Genomic DNA, 23,704 nt, shown 5'->3' with positions numbered 1-23,704 from the left:
GATGGTGATGATGATGGAACTCCAGGTGGAAAGGGTGGTGATGATGGCAAGAAGGACGGTGATGATGGCAAGAAGGACGGCGATGATGGCAAGAAAGATGGTGATGATGGCAAGAAAGATGGTGATGATGGTAAGAAAGATGGTGATGATGGCAAGAAGGACGGCGATGATGGCAAGAAGGACGGCGATGATGGCAAGAAGGACGGCGATGATGGCAAGAAGGATGGTGATGATGGAACTCCAGGTGGAAAGGGTGGTGATGAAGACGACGATGCAGACAGTGGATACTACCGACGACGTGCCATCCGATTCCGATCTTAAACATCTGAAATCGGTTCATACATATACTCTGCATAACAGCCGAGTTTATGAGGAGAATGCTTGCTTTGGAGCCGGGATGTCCTACTTCCTGTCACTCTTTTACATTTTACATGTTTCCCTTTTGGTGCAGAAATCTTCTAGTTTTCTTCTGTTTCCTTTTGAAAAGAGAAATACTGGAAGGTCGAGCGCTCGAGTGATTTCTTCACTCTCTTTAACGATTTGATGAAAACACTGCCCAATTTTGTTAACCCCCCAATTTACGATATGATGGATCGATGACGATGGTGTTTATTTTTATGAATTTATGAAAGCGGGTTTTTTGTTTTCATTCCTTCCTGGCACATGGGAGTGGATTTGGGATTCTGGGATTTCTGGGAATTTCTTGTATGTAGCATTTGAAAAGATGAATGGCTAAAAAATGCACGACCTTTTTTTTTTTGCAAACTGCTTTTTATTCAAGTTGATTACTAAAATTAAACTATAAAGACTACACTAGAGGAAGAAGTTTCGTCTACTTAATCTTTGGACTTGCATGTTAACTGCTGTTCTTTTAGGAGATTCTTGGTGTAGCCTCGAGGAAATGGAAGACTTTGTGGTATTTTTCAATATCTTGCGTTGTGGTCGGCAGGAAGGAACAGGGATTGGCAGTGTAACGTCGGGGCCACGACAAGAAACGTTTAAACACGGGATGGATTCGATAGACCTTCATGGTATTAATTCTGGCGCCGCCACAGGATTTTAATCTTAATATTGGCTATTACTTCTTGATTATCATTATAATAATGATGGCAGATATGACAGAACACAATTAGAGTTTTTTCTATATGAATTATATTTCTAGAAGTCAATAGACTTTTCGGCTTCGACTTCCATTCGAACTTGTGGGGAAAGCTTCCAAGCCGCTTGGCGGAGAATAATTGGTGAATATACGCGCAAATATATCGATATTTCGTATTCAAAGAAAGGCGTCGAAATTTCCTACCGGATAAATACTGTGGAGGGAAGGGCAAGCCTGCACGAGAATGTTTGTTTTTACTAATTTTTCATCTTCAGGCCGGGTTATTCCTTTCTTATAGTTAGACCAGGTTTTGTGCTAAACAAAATGCATGAATGTCAAAGGGAGAGAATAGGAATGTTGGTAGAGGTTTTTATTTTATTTTTTTATTTTACCCCTGATGTTCCTTTTTCCTTTGCGGTTCTGTTTGTGTCCTTTTTCTTCTGCGACTGAGCTGGAGCTTTTTTTTTTGACCCGCTGTTGCCCCTCGTTCTCTCGCTAAGACCACAGGACCCCTAATCTTAAGAAGATAAGGGTCGAAGGGCTTTCTTCTGGTTGCGGACGGAATGCCACCTCCAGGGGACAGAAAACGAGAAATCTCGCGTCGATCAATATGTAGCCAAAGGGCCATGCATGTTTGGTTTGTAACAGAACTTGCATGGTTATGGCAATTGCGTGTGTGGTTAGGCTAGGTACGAGGAGACTAACGAGTCGAGCGAGAGTTCGCTAGCGATAGGGATGGGGTATAATGCATAATCAAGTGGGATAAAGTCATTGATATCAGCCAGAAAGGGAGGCAGACGAGGTTGAACCGAAGATAGCAAAAAAATTTTTATTGTGGTTAGTCATTAATCAATTCGATGAATCGTATGCGGTTGTATTTTCAGACGCAATAGTGCCTTTTGTAGACGCTGTTTTTTTTTTAAGCATTGGTCGTTTGAATGATTGATTGTCCACTCTGAAACGTGAATGTGCATGGTCAAGTTAATTGAGAGTAAGACTACGGTCCTTCGATCCTGGTGTGAGCCTGAGGTTTTGGATTTTTGTTTGAGTTGGAGATAATAAATACAATTTGGGCGAGAGAGAGGTTATCTCGCTAAGAAACCTTTTAAGTTGAGATCCCCGCTGAATAGACGGACGATTTAGTAATTGTATGTATTCCAGGAGTCTTTGGGAGGGTTCGAGTAGCCTGGGAGTTAGTCAAGCTAGATCAATTAATCAGAATTGTCATATACTTAAGTATTGTAGACGCGACAATTGCAACTTAGGTAACGATATTCCGCTTCATGCTATCATAAGATATTGGAATGTATACATACCTAAAGGTTCGAAGGGGTGTCTGCCTGCATGTATTGTATTTTAGAGAGGGGGATACCGTTGAATATTAATAACTCCCCGCTCCCTTTTTTTTAATTCGCCTCCCGGGAACTGTCAGGGTGGTTTCCCGCGGCGCGCGACAACCCTGTTCGTGCCTGCTTCCATACATCTAGTCCACAATCATACTGATGGTCTTGCTGTCCATCCGCATCTGCACCTGCACCTGTCCGTGTCCATTGATATATCGATTGGTATCAATCCAAGGGCGACTTTTGAGTTTTATACTTCATACATCCCACTAGGACGCTAATACACGACGCAGACACATACGGGCCGCGACATCGGGCAGTTTTAGCACCGTTCGAATTCGGGTCGGCACCACCTAATTCGTCGTCCCGACTCCTGACGTCTCAGAACGGGGACTGGACGAGTTAGCTTAAGACAGTCTTCCAAAGGCATCGCATTGCATATTGGGAGTAGTATACTTACAGGTCCAGTACCCTGTGGATGGCCGATGGTCGATGTTCAGAGGCAGACCAGACCAGACACAACCAGACTCCGGGAGCGTTAACGTTTGTGGCCGTAGTAGCTCATTGGACAGGATAGGGATGATGGTCATGTTCCAACGGTTGCTGCTCTAAAATCCGATCCTTCGAAGCCGTATCATATCGTATCATATCGAATCGTATCGCATCCTGTATGTATTTCCAAATACTTCTTTCTTTCTCCTATTTCCCCGATATTTCGAATTCACGCACATGCACAGCGCTAGTACCATTACGGGACGGGATATCATCGATTCGAATTGGATCCAACATTAATCAACATCTCTCGACTTCACACACTCTCTCGACTTCCCCTATCAATCGCAACCTCCCTAAGCTCTCCTTGTCTCGACCTCCGAGGGCGCTTTCTGCAGACGAACCGCAGTTATTATATCGATCGATACGATATTTCCGATTGATATCTTCCGGCTGGCTTTGCTTGGTTGTTTGTTGAGAACTTCTCGAACGTCACTAAGAAGCTAATTTAATTTACGACGACGACCCACTTCCCATCTCCTACATACGATCTATTACTCCCTACTCCACCACCACCACCACTACCACGACGATTACCATCTCTTCCCACCACCCCGATATTGCAGATACTAAACTAATTAGTACTGGAAGGGCCATGCCTGTTCGCTGCTGCTGCTGCTTGGATTCTTTGTAGAATATTCCATTAATTGGTTTTTCTTTTTCTTTTCTTTTTCTTCTCATTTTCCCGTTTTTAATAACCTTTCTTTCCTTTTTTTTTCTTCCCTGATTAGCGTCTGTACCGTCGAATCTGTTCCATTCTGTCTGTCTGGTTGGCTGTGCTTAATTACGTTCATCGACAGCGGCGGTGTTTCGACGAAAACACACACACAAACACCGCATCCACACCACACCCTCCCATACAAACCACCCGTCGAAGACGACGACGACGACGACTACGACGACGGCTACCTCCCAATCACTCGCCATGCCGTGGACTCCTCTTCCAAAGATAGCTTTTGCTCAGGTCACGCATCCTTACGAAGCCATTGACAAGTCTCATGACCTCTACCTCCAAGTCGGCGACGAAGTCTATATCTTCGAATCTTGCAACAATGGCGAGTGGTTTCGTGGTTACCTGGTCGCAGCACCCAGTCTGCTCTCCGGCCTGACTAGTAGGAAAGGTCAGACTCTCGAAGCAAGAGTTTTTTCGGGTGTTTTCCCTAGTTCGTGTGTCAAGATCCTGGAGTTTGTTGGGGAGGCCATACCCCAAGCTATCGAGGATAGCGACGACGAGTACGACGACGAGGAAGAAGAAACAGAGGAATCCGAAGACTACGACCAAACCGATACTGCCGAGGAGGAAGATTCCGCCGAGGAAATTGCGATACACCTGGAAGGTGGGAAAAACCACATTACCGTTAACGCGCAGATAGGACCTGGCGATGATGCGAAATCCATCAGCGAGTTCTCTTCTTCACATATCGACGGCCAGACTGAGTCTGATATGCGACATTTCAACGATGATGTCGATGGCGATACAGAAACCGAAGCTTCTTACTCCGTTCGGGGTGCCGGACTTCACCCTCCCGCCCATCATAGATCTGCTGGCAAGGTCAACGGGTTTAAGCCTCGGCATGGTGGTGGTGGTCGGAGAGGTAAAGCTGTCGTGAAATCGAAACCTCCTAGGAGACGAAGCAAGCTTCCTGCGCCGGTGCCAATGCTTAAAATTGGAGACGAAACTGCGACCATGGCCGGCGAGCCATTGGTGGATGAAATTGCTTCTTGTCTGAGAGAATGGCATTCCTCTAGCTTTCACGAACTTCTCCTATCGCGGGATTATACTACCGTCAGCAACTTATCGACACTCATCGGTCAGCTTGATATAGTACGACGGCAGCTTACACATCGAGTGTTAACGGCGACAGAATTAGCTGTTACCCGTGAGAAGACGGTATGGGACATGGTCAAGGGTAACAAGATGCTGAATCGTGAAATCATCGTCCGAGACCCCGCGACTGGTAGTATTCTCACAGGCCTAGATTCTGCGATCTCTGTCACATCACTCCAAGCCCAGATGGCTCTTTTGGATGCGCCTCCGGTAGAGAAAGCTGAAGGTGTCACTATTCATCACATATATCTCGATATGAAGGCCTTTGCAGGAGTATCCTCAGACCCAACCGTTTTAATGTTCTACCTCGCCACCCGACAGCAGAGAATCAGCGAAAACTATATCGTAGAGCTGACCCAGCAAGGCGTTCCTGTCGATCCCAGCCAGCTTCACAAAATGCAGACTCTATTCACCGATATATCTGCTAAAGATATCGCTGATGAAGTTTACCTCGTCGCTCGCGTTTACTCATCGTCGACACATTACGTTACATCGCCAGCGGTATCTCGAGATGGGAATTATGGAACCATGAAGAATGGCTACAACACAGTTGGCAAAACACCCACCGGCCCCAATGATAAGCCTACTCGTTTTAGCACCATGTTCGCGAACCAGAAACCGGGTGCTGGGTCACCGAATGCGAAACAACCGTCGAACGGATCACCTCAGCTTCACACTATGCAAGATAACAAAAGCACGCCGTTAATATTAGAGCACGGCGGCAAGAAGTTCATCATGAACGTGAGCTTGGGTGTTGGTGTTTTGGACGTCACACGGTTCCTGCTAGCGCCGGATGTAGCTACAGAGCATGTCATGAGGATATTTGTCCCCACGGCTAAGGAGCTGCACGACCATCATCAGTTCGGCACGATCAAGGGCTTCCAGGCTAGTAATCAGAAGATCTTGGACTGGGACGGTTTGGTTAGGGATATCATCGAAAGTAGAACCGATCGATTGTGAGTACTATTCCCTCGCCTTTTGTTAATATAAAGCTAATCGGGCATACAGTGAATCATCCCCCAAAGCAGACCGCATTGTTGTCAACCTACGCTCCTTCATTTCTCCGGATCCAGATATCCTCATCAAATCCCTCCCTACGCTTTTACAAGACATCACCGTTTCTCAGAAAATAGGCTTCTCCGGCGCTCCCATAAAACCTCGCTCAGATATCTACATCACTATAAAATTCCCGATAATACCCCGCCATGGAGTTCTAGTTCATCCTAAAACGGGATCATTCCCTTTCCCGAACATAAAAACATTACAGGTCGCGCTTGAGGTGCGGACCCAGGATGGGGCTGTGGTCAGCGACTGTATCTCACCAGCATCGAATCAACCATGTGTTACTACTTGGGTCTCTTGTTTGGCGCACGCTCACGAAGCATGGAACGAAACTGTCAAGTTGGTAATCCCGGATAGCTTGGTAAAGGAGTCGCATCTTTTCATACGATTATCAGCTTCGCCTTCTGAATCCGGAGGGCTTCCGTTTGCTCTTGCTTGGATGCCGTTATGGAATAGTTTGACATTTATGACAGATGGAGAACACAGTCCCGTATTCTACAAGTACGATGAACTTACTTCACAGCCTTTATCGCAACCTGGGAGCGAATATGGAGGCTACCTGAGCTACCGATGGGATAATGGTACCAATGCGACCAATTTTTCGATGATTCGGATTAACTCTTATCTCTGCAGTACACGATTTTCACAAGATGAAACGTTGCTTAGCCTTCTACATTGGAAAAATAACAAATCTGAAGATGAACTTATTGCGGTGCTTCGGAAGTTTGTGTATATTCCTGAGATTGAGATTGTTAAACTGCTGAGGCGGGTTTTCGATTCATTATTTGGGTTGCTAGTCGAGAGAGCCGGACGGGACGAATTTGAGGACCTGGTCTTTGCGGCGTTAGTAACTGTGTTGAATATTGTCTACGACAGACGGTTCAATCTCGAACCTATTGTTGACGATTACGCTTCCAATCACTTCGGGTATCCATTTGCAACCTTGTGTTTGATTAGAGGATTCTCGAGACTTTTATCAAACCCGACGGACGCGGAGACAAGCAAACGGCTCCGAGCTACCTTCAAAGTTGCGCGACATGTATTCCGGTTCATTAGTATCGCCAGGACGCAGCAGCAGGCAAAGGAAGCAGCGATCGGCATTACGAACTCTGGACTTTTCGGCAAGGATATTAAGGGTATTTTCAAGATGCTAGAAGCGTTGATGGAGAATCCGGCGCCGATACTGATTGGAAGTCAAACACTTGCTGTACAACATTTCCATACTTGGCTACCGGAGCTGACGGAGATGCTCTCTCCCTCGGAGATTCTACATATCGCCATCGATTTTGTGGATAGCTGTGGTGGAGTTAAGGGGAAACTAGTGCTTTATAAACTTGTTTTAATTATTAATTTTAGCAAGTTGGCACAGTTTGCGCACCCAGAAGCACGCAGGGCGATCGCGGTAAACACTGTTAGGTGGTTGGATCCTTGTTGGGGAATTACGGACGACGTGAGCGGACAATATCGGGATCAAGTACGACTTTGCTGTTCGGTGTTGAGCACGCAGATCGACGATTTAAGTGAGGAGATTGCGGACTATGTGCCCAAGCTCATTGAATCATATTTGGCCATTCGAAGCTCCGGAGTGAGGGAGCGGGAGACGTTTAGCTTGTTGTTCCCGAAGAGTTATCCTTTTCCTAGCAGGAGTATACCCGGTCGGCCCATGTTCGACGAAGCGTTGCTAGAGTTAAGTGCCGTTCTTGCTGCTGTGACTATGCGACCTAGCGGATTGCTTGATCTGGCGGAGGAAGAGATGGCGATATCTTTGGCGAATACACTTGCGGTGCATAACAGTATATTGAGCGGAGAAGCGTTCCCGAGGAGTTGGCTGAGTGTGCATGTGTATCATCATCGGTGGACGGTGTTACATTTGAAGGCGATATCGAACGTTCTTATCGAGAGCTTTTTGCCGGATCCCGATGACGCCGAGAAATTTAATATGGAGCTTTGGTTAGCGTTCTTCGAGACACTATTAAAGCTTGTTAGCTCAGATGCGTTGACTTTGGAGACGTTCCCGGAGCAGAAGAGAAGAACAGTGTGGAAGGTCGCTGGTGATGTGAGAGAGCATGGTGCAGAGTTGTTGAGGAGGACGTGGGAGGCGATCGGATGGGAGACTACACCGGACGAACGGGCCAAGTTTGGATTGGAGAGGGTTGGAGGCTACCAAGTCCAGTATGTACCCGGTTTGGTGGGCCCGATCGTGGAGCTTTGCCTCGGAGCACATGAAGGATTGAGAAAGATGGCTGTAGAGGTTATGCAGAGTATGGTGATTAGTGAGTGGACTCTAAGTCAGAATTTAGTGGCAGTTCAAGCAGAGATTATTGATGTGAGTTCGCTTTGAGGATATATACTTGCTAGGATGTGCAGGATTAACCAATGAGTATAGGCTCTCGACCGACTGTTCAAATCGAAGCGGGTTACGGAGACACTAGTGCAAAAGCAGTTCTTGTCGGATCTATCTTTCTTGTTTGAACCACTATCAAAGGACCCGGAAGATCCACTCTTTCAGGCAATTCAAGAGCTCCTCGTGACGGTTAATGTTTTCCTGGACCTCTTATCTGCGGTCCATGCGGCGCCTCTTGGAGAAGCTTCGGATATCATTAATACACTGAGGTTGATGGAATTCTTGAAGGATATGCAGAAAGAGGAGCTTTTCATCAAATACGTTCATCAGCTAGTCGATACTCAAGTAAAGGCCAGAAATCCTGTTGAGGCCGGATTGAGTCTGCAGTTCCATAGCGATCTGTACACTTGGGATACGGACGCTCTCCTACCACCCATCATTGTTAACGACCGAGTGCGCTTTGGCGAAGAAACAATGTTCGAACGGAAAGAAGGATTATCATTAAAGATGATAAGCTTCTTCGAAGAAGGGCGGAGTTGGGATTCTGCGATTGATGTCTACCAAGAGTTATCGAAGCAGTACGAGCATGTTGTATTTGACTTTGGCAAGCTGGCCAAAGCACACCGGGCGATTGCGAGACTGCAGGAGAATATTTTGAGAGGAGATCGGTATTCTGTTCGGCATTTCTTAGTGATTTACCATGGAATGGGATTTCCTGTTGGGCTCAGAGAACGGTCGCTTGTGGTTCAAGGTAATAATTTTGAAGGCAAAGTAGAGTTTGAAGAGAGAATGAAACAGGCTTGGCCGACGGCGGTGTTGTTGGGCGATGGTGAGGGGCCAACATCGGTTGAAGGACAATTCATGAGCATTCAAGAGGTCACACCGATGATTGATAGTGGCCATCCAATCAACCTGAGAACAAGAGTTCCATCGCACGTCAAAGACTTTTTACAGACAAGCCGACCGCATACTTTTGCCGAGGTGAGGGAGCGGAGCGTTGAGGACGCGGTGAACGGGTGGAATGGTGATGTGGACGCGCAAATGGAGAAGGTGGTTTACGTCTGTGAAGATCAGTTCCCGACGATATTGAAGAGGAGCGAGGTCTCGAGTACTAGCAAGGTTTACGCTGGTATTGTGCAGGTATCGGCGGAAGATATCGTTAGGCGGACGAAAGAGATTGTAGGGCTAGAGTGGAGAGTTGGAAATGAAGAGTGGGGTGGGCAGGGTAGAGAGATGGTCGTTAGAGATTTCACCGCAATTCTGGCGAAGGCGATGGAAGGGGCTGTTGGTAGATGTAAGAGGGTTTTGGAGGTTGAGCAGAGGAAGATTATGGAGGGTATCGAAGGCAGAGAGGACACGAAGAAAATTGAGGCTTTGAGGGTTGCGGTTTTGGACCATGTTGGGGTTTTGAAGAGGTGCCTGAGCCTGCACGGAAAGGTTGTAGGAAGTGGAGGGACTCATGAGACTTTAATGAGAGGTATGTTTGGCGATTTCATGACTTACGTTTCTATGTGAATATTTTGCTAACGGGTGGAATGGGTTTAGCTTTCGAACGTAACTTTGAATCAGAGCTCAAAATTCTGACCCCACTCCCAGGACTTGACAACATGGGCATGCTATCTCCTCCTCCAACAACTACAAACCGCGAGCCGATGTTTTCACCAATGTCGGATGCCCCACCCCTGACTATTACTTCGTCGATGATTCAACAAGCGCCATCAGCACCGGATCTCCATCGCACGATGTCAATTGGTACACACAAGGAGCCATCGCTACACTCCGCCCCGGAGACTCGGGAGCACTCCAAACGCGAACGACTAAGTCTGATATTCTCGGGCAAGTCACAAGACAATCTGAGTAACCACCACCACCATGAATCGAAAGACTCACAAAGCGGGTTCTCGGCCGTACAAAGGAGCAACGAGAAGGAACGAGTCCCGTTTAACGTCCGCCACGAGAGGAGTAGAAGTCGTTCGAAGGGACGGGCAGGGTCTGTTGGTAGTGGTAGACGGCCTAGTACTACAAGTTCTGCCGGAGCGCAAAAGGTTGCTAATACCCACGCTTCCGGGTCTGGGTCCGGTGGGGAAGGGAAAAAGGACAATGTTGTGGATCGAATGAATAGCACAGTCCGTAGGCGATTGAGCACCTTGGGGATTGGAAGGAAGGGAAGCAAGACTAATGTTAAAGAGAGAAGCCAGAGTCATGCGGGGATAATTGAAGAGTGAAGGACGGTGATCGTGACATTGGTTTCAACGCAAGACTGCCGTGTGGTATTTTTGCGATTCCTTGAGTTTTAGTTCTGGTTTCTTAAGGTTGATATCTTCGGGTTGTTATGATATCCTCGTCTTTTTTTTATACTTCTTTCTGTTTATTTTTCTTGCTTCTTTTCTTTCAAATAAAAGATATGGTTTGGTTTTTTGTATATTTTTTTTTGTGGTATTTCTTTCTTTCTTGTTTCTCTTTCGTTCAGCGGTTTGTGGCACTCCCTCCTTAAGTCTTTCTTTTTGTTACAGCTGTGTCTGCGCCCCCTACCGTTGAACCTGTTGGTTTCGTTTCATTTGTTATAACAAAATATACCATCACTAGCTGGACGTCCTTTTTTTCTTCTTCAGCCTTCTATTTTTCTGGCTAATTCCCTTTCTCTTAATCTTCTCCTCTTCTTCTTTGTCCTAATTTATCTATACTCCCCTTGTAAAACCTTTTGGTTGTCGTCGTTTAGCCTGCGGTTGTTTTATTTTCCTTATCTATATTTATCTTTCTTTGGTCTCTTTGGTCTCTTTGGTCGTCAGTCTTTATATAGTTGGTAGGCTTTTATAATGAAGATTCCTTCTCCCTCCTCATGACTCGTAGCGCTACCTTCTGTCGTGAGCTCAATATTGCAATGTCAAATGCAATAACACTTATTTTCAGCCCCTATCTCCGATCAGGATCGATATATTATACAAGTAAACGGTATTAATATTACTATAGTGCCATTAGATGGTTAAGGTCGCATGGATAGCGGTTGCCTTATGATGAAATACTAGTCCACTCTACCCTTCGGGTATACTCATGGACGATGTATTGAGGCCTCTAACCACTCTACGAGACTAAATATCCCTTTATAGCTCTAGCCACTTCTGTGTCGAGGCCTGGGATATCGAGGTGCTAGGAGTATACTAGTCTGTAGCATACATGCATTTCGAAACGTATTTGCACTAAGAGTAGCTTTGTTAAGGGATTATATTAGCTCGAACGTAAGGACTACATCAATAGTAGAACTGACATGGTCTTTGAGCTGAAACAACTACCATATTTCACATACAATATGAATAAGTATCCGTAGCGAATCGCTCATGCTATTGACCAGGGCTTGAAGAGATCGAATTGATAAGATATCTCGAGGAGGATAAATCCATAGAATGGATATCATGTTTACTACGGAGGTCTTATATGAGACTCAGAACTGGATGAGGGGTATGTCAAAGTCAGTGTTTCTCTGGTGAAGGTTTAGGCTCCCCTTTCTTGACATCACTTTTGCTGAGAGTGGTAGCTATATGGACTACACATGAGCTTGATATCTCCTCTTCCTCACTCCTTCTACCCTAACATCACCATTTTGTCTGAGAAACTTCAATTATCACTCTTGAGATATTCATCTCCATACCCACTCACTTTCGCTGTTTTCTAACTTACTAATTCACAATGTCAGAGCCAAAGAGAGACCCGTTCGAATGTTTGAATCCGTTCCGTAAGAGTCAGAAGAAAAGCACAGGTAAGTGCGTCTACGACGCGTCGTCTTTGATATATGAAACAAATTCATGTATTTAAACAACCTAAACCATCTCCCCACCAAAGCCACCATCGTATATACTCTACCAACTTTAAGTATATCCTTCTTACCTCTTATTCAATCCATAGATACCATCTGTTCAACAGGAAAAGGCTCAGTCGGCGCTGTAGTTTCTGTCTCTACAATGTCATCATCAAAAAAACCAGGTGGACTACCTGAACAAGCTACCACAACCCCTCGATCTACGAAGCAACAACTCCAATCGGGGAACAAACCACCAAAGTCTCCACTAGGCCACCAGCCTGATTACACGCCATGGACTAAACGAAAGGGTGGAGAAGAGTCACCACTATTTAGAAAGTCCTTGATTGGACTTCGCCCTTATAGTCCTACCCCTACTGGAGGGGTCCCCGAGGATATGAAGATTCCCCATGGATTGGAGAATCCAGTTACGAAGAAAGAGAAGGGACCAGATGGATTGAAAGAAGAAGAGACCAAGAACGTTGGTACACATGAAGAGAACAACGATGAGGCTTTGACGGATGATGAGGATAAAGATTGGGAAGATGAAGATGGTGGGAATGGGCACTATGAACCGAGGTAGAATCCAAGGAAAAAATCGAGATGTTTGATTCCTTTTATCAAGCTAGATAGCTGACTATAATTATATCGATCTTTTAGTCCTGAGGTCCTTGCTACACCAATCATTCGTCTTGTTTTGGACCACACAGATTCATCCAACCACGACGAAAAGGTCACGTTCCACGTCCACAAAGGACTTCTCAAGAAATCATCCTTCCTTTGGGCTTGTCTCAGTCCCCATACCGAAGAACTTATTCTTGATGATAGACTCAAACCATACGCCGTCGATACTATCATTCAATTTCTTTACACTCATGAAATTGATTATCGACATCAATTCGGTACTGTCGAGGATGCAGAAAAAGATTTTGACAAAATTACTACGATCGAATGGACCTGCTGCTACCTTGGTGTTCCAGCTTGTCGCGATAAGGCTTTTCAAAAGATCGAGACTGCTTATAGGGTCTTCGAGTTTGGGTATAACCAAGGCGCTGTTCAGATGAGGATCAAGATGACTACGTGGATCTATGGACTCGATGAGGGATATGTTGAGGCGGGTGGATGGGTTCATCGAATGCGTAGAAGGGTTTTGGCTGGCTGGTGCCGTGATAGTATGAACCCTCCCTGTTTTTACTTGAAAATCTGGCTTGTCTAACATGTGAATTTATCATGCAGTTTCCTTGATTCGAAACGATCAGAAGCTTCTCGAAACATTCGAAAATACTCTCTCAGAGTATCCTTCGTTCGCCTTCGATCTTGAAGAGTTTCTTACCGAACGTGCCAGAGAGGAACCAAAGATGGAGAGTAGACTCGAGGTCTTCAAAAAAGCCGAAAAGGCTGGAATGGAAAGATTCGAGAGACGACGTGCTTTCATGTTCCCAGGAACTCTCTCCCATCCGAGTAAACTTCAACTTCCGTTTCTTCGACCGAAGAAAGCTACCACACAATTGCCTGCATTTCCTTCCGGCCAACTACAAACTGCTCATACTATCAACCCTTTCGCTTTATCGGCTGATGCTCCGAGCTTTGTACCGGGTGGCTCAAAAGGATTTGATGGTGATGCCTCTGGGCTCAAGACTCCCACCCATACGCGACCAGTTGATAGTGTCACGCCTAGCAAGTCTGATCTTGAGCCGAAACCCGAGGGGCCTCCATTGAGGAAGCGAGCCTCGAGAATTGGTAACCTCGACCAAGTTATTAAGTTCCTCGGTTCGCAGTCGGTACGAAAGTAATTACTTTCACCCTGATAATCTTTTACCATTTCCAGGTGCTCCCTGTACTTTTCTTTTTCTTTTCTTTTTTTTACTTGCTACTTATGGATGGCGAGGTTCGGGATGAATGAACAGATGGATGAATGAACACGCGACAGACACGTTTAATATGAAAGGGTATGTGGGGACTTTCTACTGCAGTGAAATGGAAGTGAATTTATCTTAGCGCATCGGCCGGTGTTATGGAATTCGGGTTTATTTTGTACTATAACTTTCTATGCGCCGGGGTTGCTATTGACCTCCCAGCACATGCTAGCTTTCAAGACTCGATAATGTTAAAAGCAATGCAAGAAAAATTCGAAATTTACCTCCCATCTACCTTCTAGAGTCCTCCAATATATCCCACGCTACCAAAAAGCAATATGAAACAATAAAATGACTATTTACATGTCGAGTCTTCGAATATATAGCTTGAAATCAGCTTATGCCTTCCCGGCAGCGGCATCCCTCTTTTCTTGGAGCCTTCGGATATGGCTGTTGATAAATTGACCTGACAAAACCTTTGTTGGCACATATCGAGCCCCCTGTATCTCCCCCAAGCAGTTGTCACTCCCACATTCACACTTAAATGCCTGCGCCATATCCCACTCGGTACTTAAATAATTGAAGGTGATAGGCTCCCCTTCCTGGATGTTCCTTACAGTCCTGACCTCTCCCTTATCGGTATCAAAAACAACATTGGGATTACAGGAATGGTTCGCATAGAGCAGGTCCGAGTTTAATTCGATATGGTCCGTTTCGGAGACTTGAACGGAGCTGTACGCTTTTTCGGAAGCTGGGGTTGCAGCAGAGAAGTCGGCAACCACGGTATTTGCAGAAACGGGGTTTGAAGCCGAGGCATATTTAGAAAAGGAACCTTCTTTATAGGTTTTAATTGTGATGAAGTTTGGGTGCGAAGGTTGGGCCCAGTGGGGGACTTGTTCGACAGTCATCCTTTCTTCTTCTTTTAATGTTTCTTTGCTTTTATTGCGTTGTTTTTGTGGGATAGCGGATTAGGAAGTTGGATGGATTGGGCCGATCTGTACTGTGTGCCTGAGCGACCAGGTCTAGGTCTAGGTATATATGTACGAGACAAGAGTCTTTGAAGCTATTTGGCGTGCGTGGCGATACCGTTGGGATATAGAGTTCAATCGACTGTATTTAAGATCGATGTCTTTCTTAAGCTTAAGGAAGGAGGAGGAGATTTTCCGTCCGATACCCAGGTTAGAAGAGCTAGTTCTTATATAAACTTCTAAGAGCCGCTCTAACCAACTAATCATTCATGCGCGTGCCTCTCCGCCGTAGTTAGTGTCCCTTTCTTCCCCACGTCATGGCATTTGGCATTTGGCATTGGCGGCCCTTTTTTTTTTTCTTCAGGAACGGAATTTTCTTTTCCTTCTGTCTTGCGCCCCGGTCCGGCTAGTTCTTCCTTGATCATGGATTAACATGACCCTCACTCGCTTTCGTTTTCCACAAAACCTCGGTTATGAGGGGCCGAACGAAGGGACGCTAGTTATGCTTTCGATGGATGCGGTTGAGTTAGCGGGTAACCAGCTGTACCAGTTAATATGCATGTAGGGCAATCCTTCACTCTTTTTTGTTTTTTGCGTGTTTCTTCGGTAGATGAGATGAGCTCTTCATCGTTCCCCATTCTTATGCCTTTTTTTTTTTTTTTTTTTTTTTTGAAATCCCTAGCTTTCGTCATATGTTAAAAAGAGAACAACCGGTGCGCCGGGTGTGGGGAAATCCGAAGAAACGCAATTGGCATTACTCCGTACCCTCTGTCAGTTTTTTTAGTCATTTTTTTAGCGCCCCGCCGCCGCCGCGGATTTTGCATTGGCCTTTGAAAGCATATGTCAGGTGGGTGACGATGGCGTGTTTTGCATTAAGAACCACCACCATCACTAAACCCCCTGTACTCCAGATTCGCGGACAGACGGATATCTGGACGTGAGGTGAGAGTGGAGGGGTTAAGGGAAAATAGGAGTTATATGTGGGGTGGGTTTATCCTTTGCATGTCACTTTTTTCCATCTTCCCGCTGAACTCGATTCGATTCGACTTGGGTGCGCCCATGCAGGACTGACGACGTCAGGGCGTACGTTACTGATTGTGGAGCTAAAAGCTTAAAATATTATTTGATCAATTGACAACGCGGCTTATTATATTTCTTTTTCTTTTTTATTCCTTTGGGCGCAGGGTTTTATTTCTTAATTAATTTTCGAAAAGTGGGGCGCGTGTCGGAGATGCATATGACGAGCCTAGGTACGAGGGACTCGGAGATTCGGCGGTGGAGGGTTTGAGAACCTGAGATCATGTTATCTCGTTGTATTCTTTTTCTTCTCTTTTGCGGTAAGAGGGAAAAATGGAAACCGATAGCGATTCGTCGATTCCTGGAATGTAAAACGCAAGAGCGGGTCGGCACGACGTCGTTTTACACCCATTTATTGTATGGCTAGGCTGCAGAGTGCATATATCGCTCATGTGTCTTTATACTCGATGCTCATTTGCATGCTCATTTGCATCTGCATATATATGGTATCGGCAGCGCACAGCGTGCATGCCGGCTTGTTCGAGGTATATCCCCCATTGGATTGCGTATTTGGAGGGGGCAGTCAATCAATCAATGAAAGCCTTGAAGTATTTCGAAATATTCTGATTTGCAATGCAATTGGGCTGTAATATTCAGGCAAGGTGTTTCTTGTACAGTTTGTATTGCATTGCATTGGAATGTCTGGGTGATATCAGCCTCGAATCCAGGGTGACATGTATCTTGTCGATTGCATTGCATTGATTGAGTAACAACATGCATTGTTATCGATCGCGATCGAGGTGGGCGGGCCTTCCAAGCTGTGGGATTCATTTTGAGATGTGGGAACGGAGACAACGCAAATGTTGCGAAATACCACATTTGCATGTGTTTCAATGTTCTAGCTAGTACCGTGACGGCTTGTTATCTATGAAAGCTTTCGCCTGTCAATGAAGTTTTAATTTTGGGAATTGAATATGGTTCTTATGTTAAAACTTGCAGTAAAGTATATGAATGATGGGGATGATTTGTCAGGTGGTGTTCGGAGAATATTGTTGAGGGTAGACGGTGGAGGTATTAGCAGTCTTTTGTCCCTTACATAACATAACCTGATTCTCTAGATCTAGAGCAGACTGTAGAAGAGATTGTTCCAAAGCTTAAGAATTGTCCAGTCTGTGAGTTCTCACTGCAGTGTGCATATGCATATAGAATACGATGTGATTGCGAGTTTCCTCTATAAAGCTAGCTTTGCTGTAGATATATTGACTTGAGGGATTCCAGGTTTGTTTGCGTCTGCATGCATGATCTTCCAAGCGTTAGGCAAGTAATTGGATGCATTTATTTTAGATCTATAGAAATGATGATATTTTTTCGGTGTGTATCTATCGTCGCCGTCTGCAGATTGTGACTGGTATTAGACTAGGCCAATACGGTTTCGCCCTACGTACTCTCTCCCACATCTCTTTCAAAAGAGATGTGCCCCGATAAGGGCTTCATGAATACTCGAAACTGCATCTAAGCTTCTTTATCTCCGTGATTAATATGATAAGGTGATGACAAATGCATTGTAGCCAGTCTGTACTTCTAGGACGATATTACTTCTAGCTGAGAGCTTATAGCGAGCTAACTCTAATCGGAGTCATGCAAGCTCTCCCAGTTAACATATCTAATCGATGAACAAAATACCCATGTCGATACCCCGCTATGTAAGCGGTTGTGGGTTCTTATGTCCCTAATACCCAAAAGCCACGCTCATGCGTAGCTACATAATACCATTACGTGTACACCTCAATATTCCTTGATTTATAACTCGCAGCTGTGGAGAATCGAGCTTACGAGCCGTCTCTCTGTTTCAACTGCCTCCTGATCAAGGAAGTTGATTAAGGAAGTTAGAGAGCCCACTTTGTAACGCATCTTCTTAGACACGGCAGTGAACATTTCGATTCTCTTTGAACCTCCCGGGTTCTTACCCGGAGCCCCTTGCCGTTATTATCAAAAATCTTTCACTCTCTTAGCTGAGGCATCGCCGGTACCCATCGCGTTGAATCCGTTAGAAAGATAGTAGTCTAATTTCGACTTAAGTGCTTTGGAAATATATGTACCTGTGAGATTCATACCTCTCAGGAACTTTGGCTAGTCGTTTTAGAAGTAGCTTGTATCCGGTCACCGTTTCGAAGTTCTCGACCAGGAAATCCATATTTCTAGGCACCAATTACTACCCACACGGTGTTATCATATTGGCAACATTGGGGGGTTCGCTGTAAAGTTGCTCGCAACCTTAAGTCTGGAAAAGTACTTGCCGGATTTAATATTTTTGCGACCGTCCGAGCTCCCCTGTACACACGCAGGTGGTAATTATACCTTTTGTCAAAATTTCTAAGCACATTGTAGTATGTAGCACCATATCGATTCGTGAATAGCTAGTATCGACTATAGTATACACCATTTGTCTTTCCAAACTAGACTAAACACTTAACATTACTAACCAACAAATCGAGAGAGAAAAACCAACCGACTAAAAGATCACATTTATAAAACGCTTGTAAGGCGATTTATATGACCTGTCAGCCCTGATGACATAAATCCACCTTGTCAGGAACATAGGAACAAATTGCCTCTTTCCTATTCTGTGCGGCGGCCCGGGAACTCAAATGCGGCATAAAGTACTGCCTGCAAGTCATTTTTCTTTCTATTCAAAGGTCGATAACCAGCGAATTACTCCTCTCTGCATAAATTTCCTTATCCAACCTGCATACAAAACGACCCGAAGCCCCCACTCTGACAAAGCCAGCCCAAAAAGGGACAGGACACGAAACAACACCACAACACCAAAACAGCCACAAAGTTAAGAAGCTTTTGTAGGGTTAGATGCAGCTGAGGGAGCTACTGAGCCTAGCGAGCAGCTCGAACCGCCTAGCTTATCTGGTGCTTGGTGAATCCTTCGGGGCTCTCAAAGGGGGTTATATCGGGAGCATTTGTAGAAAACTAGTGAATTATTGAAAACTATTATTAGGAGAAGAAGTGGAAAACCTTTTGATTTTGGCATGCATATCAACGTCGGCGCGGGGAAGTCGAACTGGAAAAACGACATGATCGACGTCTACCCTCTCGTCTGAAGAGAATGGAACGAGTATCAGCAGGTATCAGGGGTAATAAGAGGGCGGTAGGGTCTAGTCATGCGGTGTTCTTTGAAATTCGAGGCAGATGTGTAAATATTTCTTTCAATTTGACACCCGCCCCTGGGGGGTACTGGGTGTCTACACATCCCTCAGCGGATGATCCTGATCCTGATGATGATTGCGTGGAAGGTCGATCCATGGTCTCCAACTAGTGAGTTAGTTAGCCAAACTTGTTGGTCCGGCCGATGGGATATCTCGGTTCCGAAGGTTCGTCGACGAGGCAAGAGGATCCCCGTCGACCAACAGGCTATAACATCCCCACTTTCGTCCATCTGAGTGCGGGATGGAGAGGTATTCCTGGCAGTGTAATGTCATCGAGGTGGCCAATGGTACCACTGTGATCAATCGTTAGCGCCCCATCCCCCTCCTGTTTCGTCAAGCCATGTCCATGTACCATGGCGATATCGATGCAGTCTACAGGATTTTCGGAGTTTGTGAGCCGTGTATTCACCGATGGTCAGTCGGCCTCATGACCAGGATCCTGATCAATGTAAACTGAGACCTTTTGGGACTTGAAACAGCTATACGGGCGACATAAATATAACAAGACGACATGTTTACACAGCTAAGTTATAATTGTTATACTACTACAGCCGCGGTGCTAGCCTTCAGGTAGCGCTGAATATGTCAACTGATCATGATATCTAAAAGATGGAGCGGCAGGATATGCAACTTCTCGAACCATAACTATTTCCGGCAGATATATTTGATGCATCATGCATGCATCTTGTTATTTCGCAGACACGGCATATTGCATTTCTAACAGGGTGTTCCTTGAAAATATTTATCCACGAAAGCAACTTTGAAACTCGGAAAGGGTTGCACCGTTGATAGACGTACAAAATCGACTTTCCTTCAACAAACTATTGTATGTATGTTTAAACGTTTTTCGTATCGATATCGAATACCTAGTCACTTTCCCTTGAGCCCTACTTTAGTTGATTCAAGTTTTTTGGCCTAACGACTTGGATTAAAACCCCGTTTTCTTTCTTCAACCTCCAAAACCAAGCATGGACTAGCTAACCGCAAGAGAAGCCTACCAAATGCCTACGCTAGAAGGACATGACACTTTCCGAGCTTCCTAAAAGCGCTTAAACTTCACAACTTCTGCATCTTTGGCCCACTGGTAACAAACTACATCTCTTGAAACGTTAATATATAGAAAGTTCATCGAGCCGTTGGGTGGATCTAGATGAATTTGTACAACAGGGGATATTTCCGGCCTTCCGTGCACATTGACGATATGGAGAAGGTATACGCAAGTTTCAACGTTTTGTGAATGTTTTTTCTTCACATGTGAGCTTCTTCTATTCCGTATGTATATGTGGGGCTCTTACAAAGTCGAAGGCAATCGTGATATTGGGGGTTAGGACGTATGACTCCCTGTGGTTTCATCAGGCCGCCAATTCTTACCTTGTTTGAAAGGTACGGAGAATGGTTGAATAACTTGCTTAGTTTCTAGCTTGAGTTCAAGGCATCTAGTGCGACTTACGAGTAAAATGATTTCGAAAGGTCAAGTTGGCCACACATCCACCCTACGAACTGCTGACCTTCCACACCAACCAGATTTCTCACAGGGCTGGGCGCATATACACCAAAACATTTTTGGAAGAGAAAAAAATTCAAGAAGAAAAAGAGACACCTTCTCAGGATATCTAAGCTTCTGCCTTGCCGCTTACCACCGGCAAGTTGTTTATTTGTGGGAAGAACTGAAAACTCTAAATGAATTCATACTGAACAAATGGTAAGTTCCGACGGTCGTTGAAAAAAAGAGAGAAGAGTAAAGTTTATTGTCCCCTCGTTCTGTCTGACTTTCCAACGAACGTGGTCAGGTAAAGGATATGAAATTGTTTCACTTAAAAACCACCGCAAGAATCACTCTCACAGTCCGTGTAGTGGCTGGTGAAGAGGCTTACTCCCAGGCATGCAGCAAGACTTATGATATTGAGAAGTCACCAGCCACATGAAACTCTGTTTATCGAGAGACAGATGGCGGGAGTTCTTTTCTCTCTCCTCCTTGATACCGAAAGTTTACACGCTTAGGTTCCATAAAAAAAGTTTTTAAAGTTTTTAGTTTTGTTGAACGGACGCGTGATATCGTGAACAGCGGGGAGATTTTGGAGGGGCGTTGGAAGAGAGGTGATGAGCAGTTTGCATAAGAGTAATTATAGAGGATGATATTGAGATTGGAAAAGATAAGTGTTAATGTCTATGTGAAGTTTTTCCTGCATACAAAAAAAATCAACTTTTTTCTTCCCTTACTCGGGTCATAGAATCATGTGCTTTATGCCTCATGCTTGTTTCGTCGTCAAAAACGGACAAAATATAGAAAATAAAACCAATGAGGTAGTAAAATAAACAAGAGGAAACAGGAACTCCCACGTGTGTGCCGGGTCTAATGCGGATTACAAGATGTCAACTGTAAAGGAAATGAAAATGCGAAAGGGAAAGAAACAAGAACGCCGAGACTGAGAACTGCGCCACCAGATGATTATGTACAATGATATTGAAAAGTTATTCACAAAGACGATAATGTCGTCTGTCTAGGAATCAAACGCCGAAGCTCGTCTCCGGGATGGTCAAAGATATTAAGGAAACATTGTCTAAGAGACGAGAGAAAAAGGAAAGATAGAAGAGAAAGGTTCGTGGAAGCCTGACCAATGGCTCTAGAAGCCTAGGCAACAGAGGTAGGGGAAACGGAGCGGCCGGAGCGAGGGGAGTTGGCTTTCTTCTCCTTGTTTATAGCTAAAGTCTCAGCTATGGTGGTCTGAGTGGAGTTTTCAAAGCTGTAGACCCTAGGCTGAGGTGGAGGAGGTGGTGGAAGTCTCCTCTGTTGGAAGAAGGCTTGTTGCTCAGGAGTAAGGCCGAAAAGAGAGAGACCAGACGGTGGGATAGCACCAAGTGTAGAAAGGACTCGACCGGCACTAAGAGGCTGTGGCAGGGTCCGCGGGTTGCTGCTCTTTTGGTCGTAGATAGATGGAGTCGAGGTCAAGGATAACGAGTGAGCATGACCATGGCCAGAGGTGGGATGGTAGTTGCTCGTAGTCGATGAAGGGACGATAGGAGTTACCAAAGATGGTTGGTACATTGACGAAGTTGAGATGGGCATATATAAACTGGGTGAAGTGAGAGCTGGCTGGCTAGGCAGCTGGTAGCCTGAATTTGCCGCTAAGGCTGGTTGCTGAAGTGACGGGAGCATGTTGTAGGAATCATGGCCTCCCGGTTGAGGAGCAGACATTGGCCTTTGCTGGACAGTAGCAAATGGCGAAGCCGGTTGACTCTGTGCATATAGAGACGGAGCATACTGAGATGGAGTATACTGAGTCTGCGGAGTGTGAGGAAGCTGAGTATACTGCTGAGGAATATACTGTCCAGCTGCACCCAAAGGCACAAGGGAAGGCAGTTGAGTCTGGCATGTGCTACCCAATAGCTCAAGGCCGTCGCTGTCGTTTGGATGAAAATTATTATATGTAGCTTTATAATCACGGCGTCTTCGACGGCGGCCACCGGTATTCACGAACCTAGGAAAGTTTGGAAAGAAAGGAATGACTGGCATAGTTAAAGATAGATCCTCTTCTAGAGAGTCTGTGTAGACGTCTTCAGAATAGTCGGTTGGATAGAAGGGAACGGCGGAAGCGGGGTATATAGGATCCAGGTTGTAGGTAGTTTTAGGAACCTGAGTATCAAGATTGGAAAGAGGAGAAAAGAAATAGGTTGGTGGGAACGCCAGTTGCTTTTGTAGAGGCAAGTCGGACACTTTCTTCTCAAGGGTATCTGCTCTTTGTGCGAAACGTTGACGAGGTTGGTCTGTGCTCTGGAAAAACTTTACTTGGTTGGTACAAAGTTCGACAATGTTTCTACTGTTTAGTGAGTGGTGAGCAGGTTTTTTTGGAAGTCCCTGAGGAACATCAAAGGCTCTATATACGTAAGAAGGTATTGATGCTCAGACTTGTGGCCATCGCGGACCAAGGCCTTGCTTGGAAGCTGCAGGGTTACCAAGGACCTGGCGGATTCCGGTGAAGCCCAAACAAGTTGCTGGTATGTAACATAGACAAGCTGTTGTGTATAACTTGCTTGAGTATAGACTGATATGCAGACAAGGCTTAACGAAATTGATGTTTGTGGTGCTTATTTCTTGTTATGCTCTTTTCTTTTTGCATCTTTCCTTTGTATCAGGAGACGTCCTTGGGGGGACTGACTACGATCAAGGGTGCAATTTTAAGTATTCCATTTGATGTGGGAGCAGAATATACCTAGTAGGAAGCCCCATCGTATAATAAATCTTTCTGTATGCCCTTTCCCCATGGCGCGCATTTCAATTGGCGTGTGTCGTGCATTCAGATTCGGGGCTGCAGCTGGGAGGTCGGGAGGCTACTGTTTGAGGTTGACCTGGGGCAGGTGGTGTTGAGTGTGTGGTGCGGCCACTCCCAAGTCCAGAACACCACAGCTCCCCACAAAACCCTGAAAAACCTTATGGCAAAACTTGCCGTAGATGAATTTTCGACGGGAAAAGGGAACGAGGCCCCTTCCCCTAGTTCCATCGCCCACAATATGAGGCCAAAAATATATTTCGTTGAATTCATTTGACTAAGGACAAGAGTCTTTCGTAATGCTATAAGAAATAGCTGTGTTTGCGGATCCATGTTTTCCGAACCGATTCGTTTGT

At 45.3% G+C, this 23,704-nt stretch overlaps 4 protein-coding genes across 4 annotated transcripts; 2 read left to right on the top strand and 2 right to left on the bottom strand.

The window, feature by feature from the left end:
- Positions 1 to 3,919: 3,919 nt before the first annotated feature.
- On the top strand, positions 3,920 to 10,453 carry AOL_s00081g79 (uncharacterized protein; the record flags this gene model as incomplete). Its single annotated transcript, XM_011124898.1, has 4 exons — positions 3,920 to 5,778; positions 5,831 to 8,210; positions 8,271 to 9,705; positions 9,774 to 10,453. The coding sequence occupies 4 exons, from the start codon at positions 3,920 to 3,922 to the stop codon at positions 10,451 to 10,453; spliced, it is 6,354 nt and encodes a 2,117-aa protein (XP_011123200.1).
- A 1,459-nt stretch (positions 10,454 to 11,912) lies between these two features.
- AOL_s00081g78 (uncharacterized protein) lies at positions 11,913 to 13,814 on the top strand (the record flags this gene model as incomplete). The annotated part of the gene is made up of 4 exons (XM_011124897.1): positions 11,913 to 11,982; positions 12,129 to 12,600; positions 12,682 to 13,193; positions 13,258 to 13,814. 4 exons carry the CDS (start codon positions 11,913 to 11,915, stop codon positions 13,812 to 13,814), a joined length of 1,611 nt encoding a protein of 536 aa, XP_011123199.1.
- Positions 13,815 to 14,275: 461 nt separating this feature from the next.
- On the bottom strand, positions 14,276 to 14,785 carry AOL_s00081g77 (uncharacterized protein; the record flags this gene model as incomplete). The annotated part of the gene is made up of 1 exon (XM_011124896.1): positions 14,276 to 14,785. The coding sequence occupies one exon, from the start codon at positions 14,783 to 14,785 to the stop codon at positions 14,276 to 14,278; it is 510 nt and encodes a 169-aa protein (XP_011123198.1).
- A 6,927-nt stretch (positions 14,786 to 21,712) lies between these two features.
- On the bottom strand, positions 21,713 to 22,594 carry AOL_s00081g76 (uncharacterized protein; the record flags this gene model as incomplete). Its single annotated transcript, XM_011124895.1, has 2 exons — positions 21,713 to 22,481; positions 22,560 to 22,594. The coding sequence occupies 2 exons, from the start codon at positions 22,592 to 22,594 to the stop codon at positions 21,713 to 21,715; spliced, it is 804 nt and encodes a 267-aa protein (XP_011123197.1).
- Between the last annotated feature and the right edge of the window lie 1,110 nt (positions 22,595 to 23,704).

This window comes from Orbilia oligospora (assembly GCF_000225545.1).
Source record: "Orbilia oligospora ATCC 24927 unplaced genomic scaffold scaffold00081, whole genome shotgun sequence".
NCBI classification, from domain to species: Eukaryota; Fungi; Ascomycota; class Orbiliomycetes; order Orbiliales; family Orbiliaceae; genus Orbilia; species Orbilia oligospora.
This window is presented reverse-complemented; position numbering and strand designations above follow the sequence as displayed.